Genomic DNA, 11,812 nt, shown 5'->3' with positions numbered 1-11,812 from the left:
CAAAAAAAAAAAAAAAAAAAAAGTCTGGTGGGTAAGATTATTCCCACTTAGTGACGTTGTAAACTGAGGTAGAGCCAGTGGAGCAACAGCAGCTACGTAAACTCGTCCACTGGTTCTAACGTCCAAGGGGGCTTATTCCGGCTCCTGCAACCCCACTTCCTCCCGGAGCCCCATACCCTGCCCCCGCCCCAAGGACTCCTGGACACCAGCCCAGTGTCCCTACTTGGTTATTCTCCACGAGTGCGTCCCCCAACGCCCTCTGGTTCTGGTCGGCCACCTCCTTCCAGTACTGCTCTGGCGGGGGCACGTCGGGAGGGCGCAGCGGCGATGACTGCAAGGCTTGTGGGGAGAGACAGGGACCAAACGGCAGTACGTCGCAAGGAGAGAAGGGGAAGTCTCCGCCCGCCAGGGGAGGTGACATCATAGAGGATGAGTCTGATGAAGAGGAAGAGAGGGAGCTGGGTTTGCAGCCTCAGACTCGTGCCCAGCTAACTGCAGAGACAAAATATCACGCGGGTATAGGGTTTACGTGATTTTTCTTTATTAATAAAGCACCCCTCACTCTGCAATCCCTACGATCCCCAGGCTCTTCCTGATATCCTGTACATACACAGCAGGCGCTCAATAAATGCCTGTTGAGATTATCTGAACTGGATTTCCACGGTGGCCAGGGCAAACTTGCCTGAAGTCACACAAATGCACTAGTCTGCACACTCCTGTCACTCAGCGTCTTCCAGACCACGTCACAGCGTAGGGTTCTCTCTCCCAGAACTCACACGGGCAAACTGAGAAAGCGCTATAGATCCAGCGACTCATCTTCTCCATTAGGAAAAGGGGGGAAGAGCTAAATTTGGATGAGCCAGACCCTTTGATGAGTTGCTGGCGAGTCGTTGACAGGTACAGTGTTTACCACTTTCAGGACCACGAAATCCAAACTAGTCAGATTTGAGGGGTAGAGGACACGCCCGCTGTTACTGAACTGCAAAGAGATTGCACTTGCCTGCAATGAGATCATCCACGGTGTCTCTGAAATCCTGCAGATCGAAGTCCGCTGCCGCTTGCAGGGAGTGGTTCTGAAACAAACCAGACGTACAAACTAGTAAACGTTGAGGCTGGCGGGTCTGGAACACTTCCTAGACCGACAGTTAACCTCCCGGGCTCGATGGCAGGTCTGCATGCACTCGCGCTCGCAGCGGAAACTTGTACCTGAAAATCAAAGCCCTGCCCGAGACACGGAATCCAGCAGGCTTGCACTGCCATGGTGGGGAAAGGGACGCACGAAGCGGGGACCCGGTCGGGAGGGTCCTGCCGGGCGCTGAAAATGCGCGCTGCTGCGTCGCGCGTCGGTCCTTCTGCGCGCAGCACAGCCGCCCGGCGCCCGGCCTCTAGCAGCCGGCGTAGTCCGGCGCCACCTCATTGGCCAGTCACCAGCCAACCAGGCGCGTTGCTAGTGCGCCCGCTTAGACCTTCAGCCCCGACTTACCTCCCACAGGCCAAGGAGCCACAGCTCTAAGAGCTGGGAGCATGGTGTACGAACACACCGTCCTTCCTCCCAAGACCCGCCAGCGTGCGGAGGCATCCAAAGCAGTGACTCGAGTCCTCATATCCCGCCAAGGCTCAGTCACAATTAAACCACCTCTCCCCACACAGAAAGAGAAAAGGTAGGCTAAGATACGAGGGGCCAGGGATGCTATGGAAAGTTCTTCTGTTCAGCACGCAGCAGGAGTGGCCTCTGTTGCTCTTCTGTTTCTCAAAAAGTTGCAGTTGACTTTTCCCATACGGCGTGATGCATCTCCAGCATCTTGGACTAGACACTCTCATGGGTTCCTGCAATGTGCCTGGGTGCGTGAGACGGAAGGAGACTGTAAAAGGCTGGTGACCAGGAAACTTCTTACTCCCTTAATTCGTGGACAGAGTTGACACAAACTTTTACATCGAGTCTCTCTGTTAATTCTCACACCAATGTAGGAAGTAGGCAGGGCCCAGGAAATGACTCCTCCCATGATGGAGAAGCTGAAGCTCAGAGAAATCGCGTTGTCGAAAGCCACCCAGCTCTGAAATAGTGAAACTGGAGCTTCTGCCCCAGAATGCTGGTGCCTATTTCAGTCCTCTTTCCTCTATACCTCATTGCCTCTAGCTTTTATTTCTCTCTTAGGAAAGCCTGGCTTCCAATGAAGACAGTTCTGGGAAGGGGAAAGAAGCCTCTCAAGGAGCATGGTGTGAGGGGTGCATCCAGTATACCCATCAGAAATATCTATTCTACTGATTCCACTATTATCAATTTTTTTATTCCTTTGGGTTAATCATATTCTTCTCCCAAACACTCTTCTTTACTATTCAAATACTTCTGAGAACAGGAACTTATTCTGACTCTAACTTCAAAGAATGTACAAGTATCAGTTTCCTTCAGGGAAGAGAGCTTCAACCAGGGACGCCTCTAGCACCAGTTGAGAACTGAGTCCGTAAGGGGAAGGGAGCTTAGAAAGGAAAGACTGAGGGCCCCAGACAAATCCTGAAGCACAAGTTCTTCCTTGGTTGAAGGAGTCAGAAGTGAGACATTTCCCAAGGGTTCAAAGATCTCCCTCTCAGTAGAGAAAAGCCCTTACCATGAGGAGACTAGAGGCCAGCTCTCAGGGACAGCCACCCAGGAAATGCTTCCTCCTGTGCTATCCCAGGTCTTGGCCCATTCTGGACCTCAAACACTTCTAGAGCACTTCCTCTCTCTGTCCACTTTCCCCAACAGGAAGGAGAAATATAACCAGAGTGTGCACTGGCCAGGGGGTTCCCCCACAGAATCTTCCCCTAGGGATATATTTCCTTCTGTACCAGTTCTGCCTCCCAGCGGGAAAAATCCTGGACCTCTTGCTTGGGCCATCGGGCATGAGCTCTGTCCTTGAAACTGTGAATCTTATCTTCCCAATTAGGTAAAAACCTGGCATTTCTCCAACACAAACAGCAGCCAAAAAACAAAACCAAAACCAAACCAAAAAACTTAACGCAGACCATGATGTCAAATTTAAGTTCTGTATACATAAGCAAAAATTCAGCAAGAGTCTGCTTGGTTTTGTTGTTGTTGCTTGGTTTGGCTTTTTTCTTGCAAAATAAACATGTTGGAGTAAGGGCGTGATGTAGCCCTCTGGGTCCGTTGAAAGATGCTCATGTATTGTCTTTTTTCATTTGAGCATCCAGACCCTAAAAGAACAGGAGAATGGCCTTTGCAGGGCAATTCCCACTCTTACCTGTTGCCTTCACAATCTCTGCTCTCAGTTGCCACCTACCCTGAGTCTCCCTAGGCTCTATCCCAATTCTAAGAGGCACTTAGAGAGGCCCTGGGAAGCTTTGCTCCACCACCCCAACCCCAGTTCTAGGAGGTGGTCATTTCCTCTGGAGAGTTCTGTACTTGGTCTGTTCCCGTGAAACCTCATATCTCCAGCACCTGCTGCCAGGAACCTGGAACTGGCACCCTTCCTGGAGGTTGCATCTAGCTATTCATATCCATTCATATGCATCTATGGATGCATTCATATCCATCGATGAGGCAGGCTTCTGACCTCCCAGACACCAGTGCTGGGAGGTGCCATCATCTGGCTGGGGAGTCTCAGCCCTGGCAAGTGGTACAAGTGGGATGCAAGTAAGAAGATAGGTTTTTGGGGGGAAATGCCTCTTTGCCCCATGGGAGTAAGTGACAGCAGCCTTTGCAGGGGGCGAAAAGGACTTTTATAAAGTGCCCAACTGCTGAAGGGCCATCTCTGTAGAGAGCAACGTTTTCAGTCAGATTTCTTCGAGTCCTTTGTCACTCTTCCCACTTCCTCCAAATGTAAATTCTCTTCGTTTTTTCCAGTCTCGATGGAGAAGTTATTCTCCGATCTCCACACTCCTTAGACATCCAGGGAATGAAAATGGTTAATGAATGGCCGGGAAAGGCATGTTGGGAGAACAGATAGGTGCCCAGAGAGCAACTTTGCTCCCATCTACCCACCTGGTCCCTCAGTGCGCAACCTCCACGTTGATTTATCGCAGCTCCAAGGAATAGATGAGGAGGGGAATGGGAGACCCGTCTGGCAGGGGAGCCCTCCAGATGAGCTTCCCTGTCCAGAGTTGGTCAACACAGTTCTGAGAATGCGGCCACCGTTAACATACTAGGAGGGAAGAGGAAGTTCTAATCCTCGAGGCTTGGATTTCTGTAGGACATCTCCCCCCGCTAGCCAGATGTGCCTGCTCTCCCCACCCAAAAGGATTCTCTGAGGAAACTCGAGAACTGACTCCCGAATCGAAGTTTGGGCTTCGATAGGCCGCGAGTTTCCACCAGGAGAGGTACCTGTGAGGCGGCCGAATTACCACTAGGCAGCGCGTCGGACCCGAGTAACGAGGAGCAGTCAGCGAGGTCCTGCAGGTCTATGGTGGTGAGGGCTGCGTAGGGAGAACCGGAGACACGCGCCGGGCGGACCCTAAGCCTCCCCGCAAGGGCTCGCCGCTGGCATCGCCGCCAGGACTCCGAAACCCCAGGGAGAAAAGCTCTTCTGAGGCCCGCACGCCCCACCCACCTGGCGCGGGGAACCCGAGGGGTCGCGCAGGGACCACCGGTATCACCTGGCAGCGCAGCGAGCTCGGCGTCTGGGGGATCCTCGTACACCGACACCGGGCTGCTGCCGCTGCTACCGAGAAAGAGCTTCCGCGCAGGGGCGAACTAGCCGGGCACAGAAACGGTGAGCGCGGGTCAGCCCTCACTGCCGGGAGCGTGAGGACCCTGCCCGGCTCCGCCCTGCGGCCCCACCTTCCTCTCCAGCTTCCCGGGCTTGCCGAACGGCCGGCCTCGCGGATCCAGCATCCTATTGGGGCAAATGCTGTCGAAGGCCCGGCGACCCGCCGCGGTGCCCCCGCACGCCTGCATCCTGCCTCCCCGCCCGCTTCAGGCCTGGAGCCCCGCGTCGACTGCTCGGAGGCGGCGGTCGGGCAGGGATGGCGACCCGACACCCGGCGCTCCCGAGGCTCTGAAGCCGGCCGGAAGTCGGGGAGGCGCGTGGCCGGGGTGGGCCTAAGGGGCGACTGTGAAGGTGCGGAGGGAAGGCGGGGTGGAGTAGGAGGACCGCCGCGCGGGAGGGGCGGCTCGCGCCTGAGCGCCAGTGGTGGCGCCTTCAGCCCCGGACAATCTGTGCGCGGGCGGAGGCGTTAAAACCCAACCTGGCAACGCGGCTTCCCCCGGGAGCCGCGAGCGCGGGGCCCGGGCCCGCGAGCGCTCTTTTGGCTGGCGTTGGCGCCGCAGCCTCCCGGCCACGCCATAGGAAGGGAGAGGAGGGGAGGACAACCCCTACTGGTCCCTAACTCTGGGTACCGCCTTTCCGCGTACGGACAGCGGGAATATGGAAAAGTTAACGATTCTTATTTCATTTTCTTCCCACGCCAGCCACAAGGCACGAAACAAACTTGGAGTGTCAACTGCCAAAGTCAGACCCCGGCATTTGCCCCGCCATGTAGGATTTGCTGGGGATGTATTGTAGAAGTCCAGCAGGGACTCCCCAGAACAGCCCCAGATTACAGAAGTCCCCTCCCCCAAGGCTAGGGAGCCCTCCTGGTTTTGACATCCACTTGGTCTGATGCCTATAGCCCCGCTCCGTACCCCTACCCCTACCCCGCACTTTCTCAGGCAGCAGCACCTGAGCACAACCTTTAAAAGAGAGGGTCACACATGTCCACAGTGGACAGCCCCAAATCCCCTAAAACCGGTCTCTTCCCCGGAAGCCTCAGCTACCGCTCGAGGTATTTGGTCACTCTCTGTACAACCGGCCTTGTTGACTCAGCCGGAGTCTTCGCTCCTCTTCCCAAGCCGGAAGCCTCTCCCAGGAAGGGGCATCTCTAGATCCTTGGGTGAGGGGTCTCTTTCAGGACCACTCTTATATCCATACAGTTTGAACAATCATCTGAAATTGAAATCTTTGTGACCCCCCCTATTGGGCACCTTAAATTGGTGCCTTACACCTCATAGGAGTAGTGAAAGATCCTCTTTTATTTGCACTTATTATCTGGATTAATAAACAAGATCCCCCTAACAGTGATGGAAAGCAATCCAATGATATAGTTAGAATAGACTTAGAGACTCTCTGAGCCATCTATAGATGCAGGAACCAGTGAGGTCAGCCAGCTAGAGTTGGTGTGGTGTCGCTGATGGTGAGGAAGAAGCTCTGGCTTTAGGGTCGGAACCCAGGCTCCACCAGACACCTGAACCCCAGTTCTTTTGGGAAAACATAACACTAACTTCAGAGGAGTTGCTGTGAAGATGAGATTGTTTATGTAATGCAACTGGTGCATGGTGTGGATAAATTACTGTTGCTGTTTTTTGTTTTGTTTTTTGTTTTTTGTTTTTGCAGTACGCGGGCCTCTCACTGCTGTGGCCTCTCCCATTGCGGAGCACAGGCTCCGGACGCGCAGGCCCAGCGGCCATGGCTCACGGGCCCAGCCGCTTCGTGGCACGTGGGATCCTCCCGGACCAGGGCACGAACCCGCATCCCCTGCATTGGCAGGCGGACTCCCAACCACTGCGCCTCCAGGGAAGCCCAATGTTGCTGTTTTGAAGTGCCTTTTCAGCTGCACCTGCAGCCTCCCACAGCCTCTTGCTGGCTTTGTCTCTTACTTCCTCTGGTTCCTGAGTAGCCTTAGCCACTAGTCAGTCCATTCCCCATCCCTATCCTTAATGGCTTCCCAGTCTGCAAAAGGAGTGGGGAAGCTCTTAGCTGAGTTTTGGGGAGATCTCTACACATGGCAAGATCCAAAACAGGCCCATTTTCCATCAATGAATTCCATACTGGAGTAGAAAAATATGGGCATTGTGCATAAAAATGTACAGTAGATTGTGGCAACAGGAGCTGGAATAACATGATTACATGATTCCTGGCTGGATGATTCTGGAACCAAATCCCCCATTATCAACCTTAGCTGAGTAAATGCTGGTGAAAACAACTCCCCCCAAAATCACTTTTGCAGAGGTACCCCATCCCCTAATAGCCAGGCTGAGAGCTCCAGATATTTTGGCACTTGGAACAGGTGATATGATTTTCCTCCTCCTTTTCACCATCACAGACCAGCTTTTCCTCAAACAGCTCGGGGATCACCACTTCCCTCTCCCTGAGCCAAGGAGAAAGTTCCTGGAGAGCTTAGCATATCAACATATCAGGAGAGAAGGGTTTGTAAGGCGCTCCTGTCTCTGGAGAGTACTTGGGTGCACAAGAAGTGCAAGGAAATTTCTCTAAGTATGTTTTGAGTTTGCTTTTTATTTGTGCCATTTGTCATACATTTAGACTTATTCTAAATGCAATAGAACATGATTGAGTTTATTCCACCAAAACTTTATTTTTTCAACCATACAGAAAAATTGAAAAACACAGTACAATGAACAACAGTAGCATTAACATTTTCCTGTATTTGCTTTATCTCTATTTTTTCACCAAGTTTTTTTTTTTCTGTGTAACTTCTCCCCCACACCCCATCATTATGCAGGCTACCACCAGCCTTTTTTTTTGGCTGCGTTGGGTCTTTGTTGCTGCCCCTAGGCTTCTCTCTAGTTGCCACAAGCGGGGGCTATTCTTCGTTGGTGCCCGGGCTTCTCATTGGGTGGCTTCTCTTGTTGCAGAGCACAGGCTCTAGGCTAGCGGGCTTCAGTAGGTGCAGCACACGGGCTCTAGAGCACAGGCTCAGTAGCTGAGGCGCACGGGCTTAGTTGCTCCGCGGCATGTGGGATCTTACCGGACCAGGGCTCGAACCCATGTCCCCTGCACTGGCAGGCGGATTCTTAACACTGCGCCACCAGGGAAGCTCCTAGCCTTCTTGAAGACTTGCTATGTGACAGGCAGGACCTGTGCTGAGGGGTTTGTAGAGAACATCTCATTAAATCCATACCTCAACACTACCAGGTAAATGCTGTTACTCTCATTTTTACAGGAAAGACTTAAGTATAGATATGTGACTTGCTTAAGGTCACACAGCAAATTGACTCCAGAGTCCAAGTGTTTAAGCACTACTTTATACTACCTCATAGCAATCTCATTTAAGCTTCATTAATAGCCCCGCTATCAGTTGGCGACTGGGCTCAGAGAGGTTAATTTGCTGGAGGTTACAGATTCAGGGTCTACAGCGGATTCACAACAGTGAGAATGAAGATGATGGGACAGCTGTGGAGTCACAGAGCTCCAGCAAGCCTCTGTCGCATTTCTTGACTCACTTTTCCCATCTGTAAATGACTCCTGTAACATGACTAGAGGCAAGGAATGTACTGGCTCTCCAAATATGTTCTCCATAGTCCCTATTAAATGGAGTGCACTGAACAGATCACTTGTCCCACACCTACCTTGGGAAGAGGTTTTTTTTTGAGCATTTCCAGAAACCTGTAAGTGGAGGAAACTGAGCATGTGGCAAAGGGTGGAACTCTGGACTCAGATCACCTGCCTTCAAATCCTGGCTGCTCCACTGTTGTTTAACCTCTCTGTGGCCCAGTGTCCTCCTCTGAAAAATGGGATAATAGACTCTGCCTCGTAGAACTGTTGAAGGATTGAAATAATGAATGCTGAACACTGTGCCTGGTGCACTCAATGATAGCCATGATTACTATTGCACCATTGTTACCATGGGTTCACACATAGTAGGTGTAAGACAAGAGAGAACTGTTCAACATGTGATTGCAGGATAAATGGACTCAATTTGCAATGGCCATAACTTCCTGCAAAGCCTTCATTTCCCCACATCTGGCAGTTGTCAGGGTAACTCTTGGTTGCCCTAGCTAGTGGACTGTGCAGTCCCCAAAGCTTCTCAGCCTGGGATCTTCTGCACCAGCAGTGTGCCCCCTAGCCCCGCTAGACAACATGGACTGCCGTGGGTTCTTTTCAGCCTCACACCCCACCTCGCCCTTTGAACCTCTAGGAGTGAGCAGTCCTCAGCCTCCTAACAAGGTCACCAGTTACAGGCCAACAAGTGACCCTGACTCGCCTTGTAACTGGAACCTCGGTCTACAGGAACCTCTCGAGACCTGGTGTTCCCAAACAGAGATGCCTGGGGGGAGGGAGGAACCCTCCACGGTTGCCGACCGCCTCTATTCCCGGATTGCCTTCACCTTCCCTCTTCCCTCACATTGGTAGTATTCAGACAAACCACCACGGACAGCCTGTTTATTGGGGAAAGACTCGTCTCTTCTCTCGTGCGATGTTAGCAAAATAAATAAACAATGAAACCCCACAATCGTACACAATTTACAACCTGCAGGATGACCTGGTGACCAAGCGGGAGGACTGAACCCTTCTCTGTGGGCCAACACTGCACGCTTTCAAAGCAATGGGACAGGTCGAGCAGCCAGGCCAGGGGATCAAAGGAGACCAAGGGTCTGCTTCATTTCAAGCTCGGGGACAGGCTGCACTTCTCACAGATCTGGAGGGGCAGCATGTGAGTCAGGGACCTTCTGTTTATGGCCACCAGTAGCTGCAGCTTGCCCAGGCAGTCCTGCAGCGCCGCCTCGGGATGCCCGCCCAGGCGCAAGTCCATCGGACGAGGGAGCTGCAGCATACGGTCGGCCAGCGCCAGGCAACAGACGGCCAGCAGGGAGGGGGTGTAGCTGGTGAAAGCGTAGTCAGCCAGGCTCAGCTCCGCCACCCCGCGCGCCAGGGTTTGCGCTTCCAGGGCTTCGGAGACCTCTGCCTGCCCGGCCTCCACGCGTGCGTGCGTGAAATGCTCCAGGAAGAAGCTGATGGTCGGCGCGCCCAGGCTGAAGTGCAGTTTGTGCAGCACGATGCACTCGAGGTTGCAGAGCTGCTGCCGGGAGAAGGCGCCGCAGCACAGGGCCAGGAGCTGCTTCACGCGCGGCGGGTGCACCTCCACCTGTAACACAGGGGCGCTCATCCGTCGCTGCGCAGCATCCAGGGCCAGAGGCCCACCCAGTCTCACACCCGGGAGAAAACCAGGACTTCCCCCATCCCTTCCAGCGAGATATTTGGGGCTTCGCCTCTCCATACTTCCACTGTAATCATCTGGGGTGTACTTCCAGCGCAACGCTGAAAACAGGTTTGAGAAATTTTGAAGTTTTTTTTTTTTTTTTCGGAGACTAGAATAGAGGGGCTAGAGAGAGCTGTTGACACACGGCCTATTTCTTTGCGGGCTGGGTGAAAGGATTGTTCGTTTTGGGGGGAATTCTGTAGTTAAGGCTGTGGGGTATGTAACGTTGCAAAATGAGTTAAGCGAATCCAGCACTCAGCCGTGTGCACTGACGAGCCGCGCGGCCAGAGAGCGGCCGGGAGTCTGGCTGCCCCCCAGACCCTGCGTGGAGGTACCTGTTTGCAAGCGATGAGCAGGGACGTGACCCCGAGCAGCTGGAAGCAGTCTGCAGCCACAGGCGTGGTGATAAGGAAGCGGTCCAGAGTGTTCACCGTCAGGCACAGCGACTCGAAGGAGAGGCCGAACTGGCGGTGCACGGGGATTAGCCAGCTGAGCAGTTTACAGCGGGATTCCGCCGTTACCTGCCGGAGGGAGGAGGGAGGCGGGCCAGTTGAGCCTAGGGCTGAGAGAGGCTGTGGAAGGGACAGGGCACGAAGACCTAGGGAGCGTCCCCGGAGGGAGGCAGGAAACAGAGGAAAAACCTAAAGGCGCTGGAAACGGAAAGAGGTGGGCAGCGTGCGTGGAAAGAGCACAGGCAGGGCTAGGAGCCAGGACGCCGGGATTCGTGCCTGGCGCGGTGCCGAGCGCGGATACACGTTACCTCGTGTAATACTCTCAGCAATCAGTGGGGGCAGGGAGGTCACCACTTTGCAAATGAAGAAACAAGTTTAGGACTGTGAAGTAACTTGCCGGGGTCTGTAGGAGTCTGGACTCGAACCTAGAAGCTGTCTTAACTAATCTGCATTCTACCGTGTCCCTGCCAAACAGTTTGGAGACTTCGGGCAGGTCACTTAAGCCGTCCAGGCCCCGCTTTTCTCCATCTGTAAAATGAGGCTGGTGGCCCGGCCCTCCAAAGCCCCTTCCCGCTCGGACCGGGGGCAGAAGTCGGGCTGGCGAGGGCCGGGGCGCCGCGGAGGGCAGACAGAGCAGAAAAGGAGAGAGCCCGGGAGAGGAAGAGGAGCGGCGGTGGAGAGCTGGCTCTACCAGCGCCTCACTTGTGGCTGCCGCGCCAATGACTCCCGCGGGTGGTAGTGGCTTTCCCGCGCCTTGCCGAAGGCGTAGCAGCTCTGACCGTAGTCGCGGAAGGTCTGTAGATCAAGCTGCACCAGCTGCTGGGCAGGACCGGGTAGGGGGCTGCAGCCTCGCGCCGCGGGGCTGTCTGCGCCATCCGAGCCGGAGCTGGGGGACTCGAACAGGTCGCAGACGCCAGAGTCTCCGGGTAGCGGGCACGGGTTCAGCGGCTGCAGCGGCTGCTTCCTCCGGAGGCGTGGGCGCCTGCTCTTCTTCACCGGGGCACGGAGGTTCTGGTCGTCCCGCCTCCCAGCCCGGGCGGCGGGGCTCACGGGGCTTGTGGGGCAGGGGGTCACCATGATGAAGCGGGGTGGCAGTTCTACTACTCCCCGGCTGCGGTGGGTGTGGGCACGCGTGCGCGAGAGTGCGGATAGAGGCCAGGCCTGACCCGCGGCGAGCCCATAAGTACTCTGCCTGCAGGTTCCCTCAGCCACACCCCCGGCTTCTCACTGGCGGAGCCCAGAGCGGCACGAGAACCGCGCTTTCCCGGCTAAAGACCCGCTCCCGAGCGCGCTGCTGGCACACTCAGCCGCCGGGGTCTGCAAGGGGGAGGAGGAGCTACAGCGCGCAGGGCGCACTCGCGTTGCGCGGCCCGCTCCGTGTGCATCCCTTG

At 54.7% G+C, this 11,812-nt stretch overlaps 2 protein-coding genes across 2 annotated transcripts in view; both read right to left on the bottom strand.

Moving 5' to 3' along the window:
• MCIDAS (multiciliate differentiation and DNA synthesis associated cell cycle protein) overlaps window positions 1-4,891 on the bottom strand; it is a 6,872-nt gene extending 1,981 nt beyond the window's left edge. Inside the window, exons 1-5 of the mRNA XM_007469277.1 lie at window positions 4,775-4,891; window positions 4,591-4,687; window positions 4,319-4,410; window positions 1,001-1,073; window positions 224-435 (exon numbers count right to left, since the gene is read on the bottom strand). Of these exons, the coding sequence (XP_007469339.1) occupies window positions 224-435; window positions 1,001-1,073; window positions 4,319-4,410; window positions 4,591-4,687; window positions 4,775-4,891 (591 nt within the window). The remainder of the gene's footprint in view (window positions 1-223; window positions 436-1,000; window positions 1,074-4,318; window positions 4,411-4,590; window positions 4,688-4,774) is intronic.
• Window positions 4,892-9,369: 4,478 nt separating this feature from the next.
• CCNO (cyclin O) lies at window positions 9,370-11,498 on the bottom strand. The gene is made up of 3 exons (XM_007469287.1): window positions 11,124-11,498; window positions 10,305-10,490; window positions 9,370-9,855 (listed from the first exon to the last, which is right to left on the bottom strand). The coding sequence occupies exons 1-3, from the start codon at window positions 11,496-11,498 to the stop codon at window positions 9,370-9,372; spliced, it is 1,047 nt and encodes a 348-aa protein (XP_007469349.1).
• Window positions 11,499-11,812: the final 314 nt, after the last annotated feature.

This window comes from Lipotes vexillifer, unplaced genomic scaffold (assembly GCF_000442215.2).
Source record: "Lipotes vexillifer unplaced genomic scaffold, Lipotes_vexillifer_v1.1 scaffold810, whole genome shotgun sequence".
Classification (NCBI taxonomy): domain Eukaryota; kingdom Metazoa; phylum Chordata; class Mammalia; order Artiodactyla; family Lipotidae; genus Lipotes; species Lipotes vexillifer.
The sequence above is the reverse complement of the archived record's forward strand: the minus strand, read 5'-3'. Positions and strand labels throughout refer to the sequence as shown.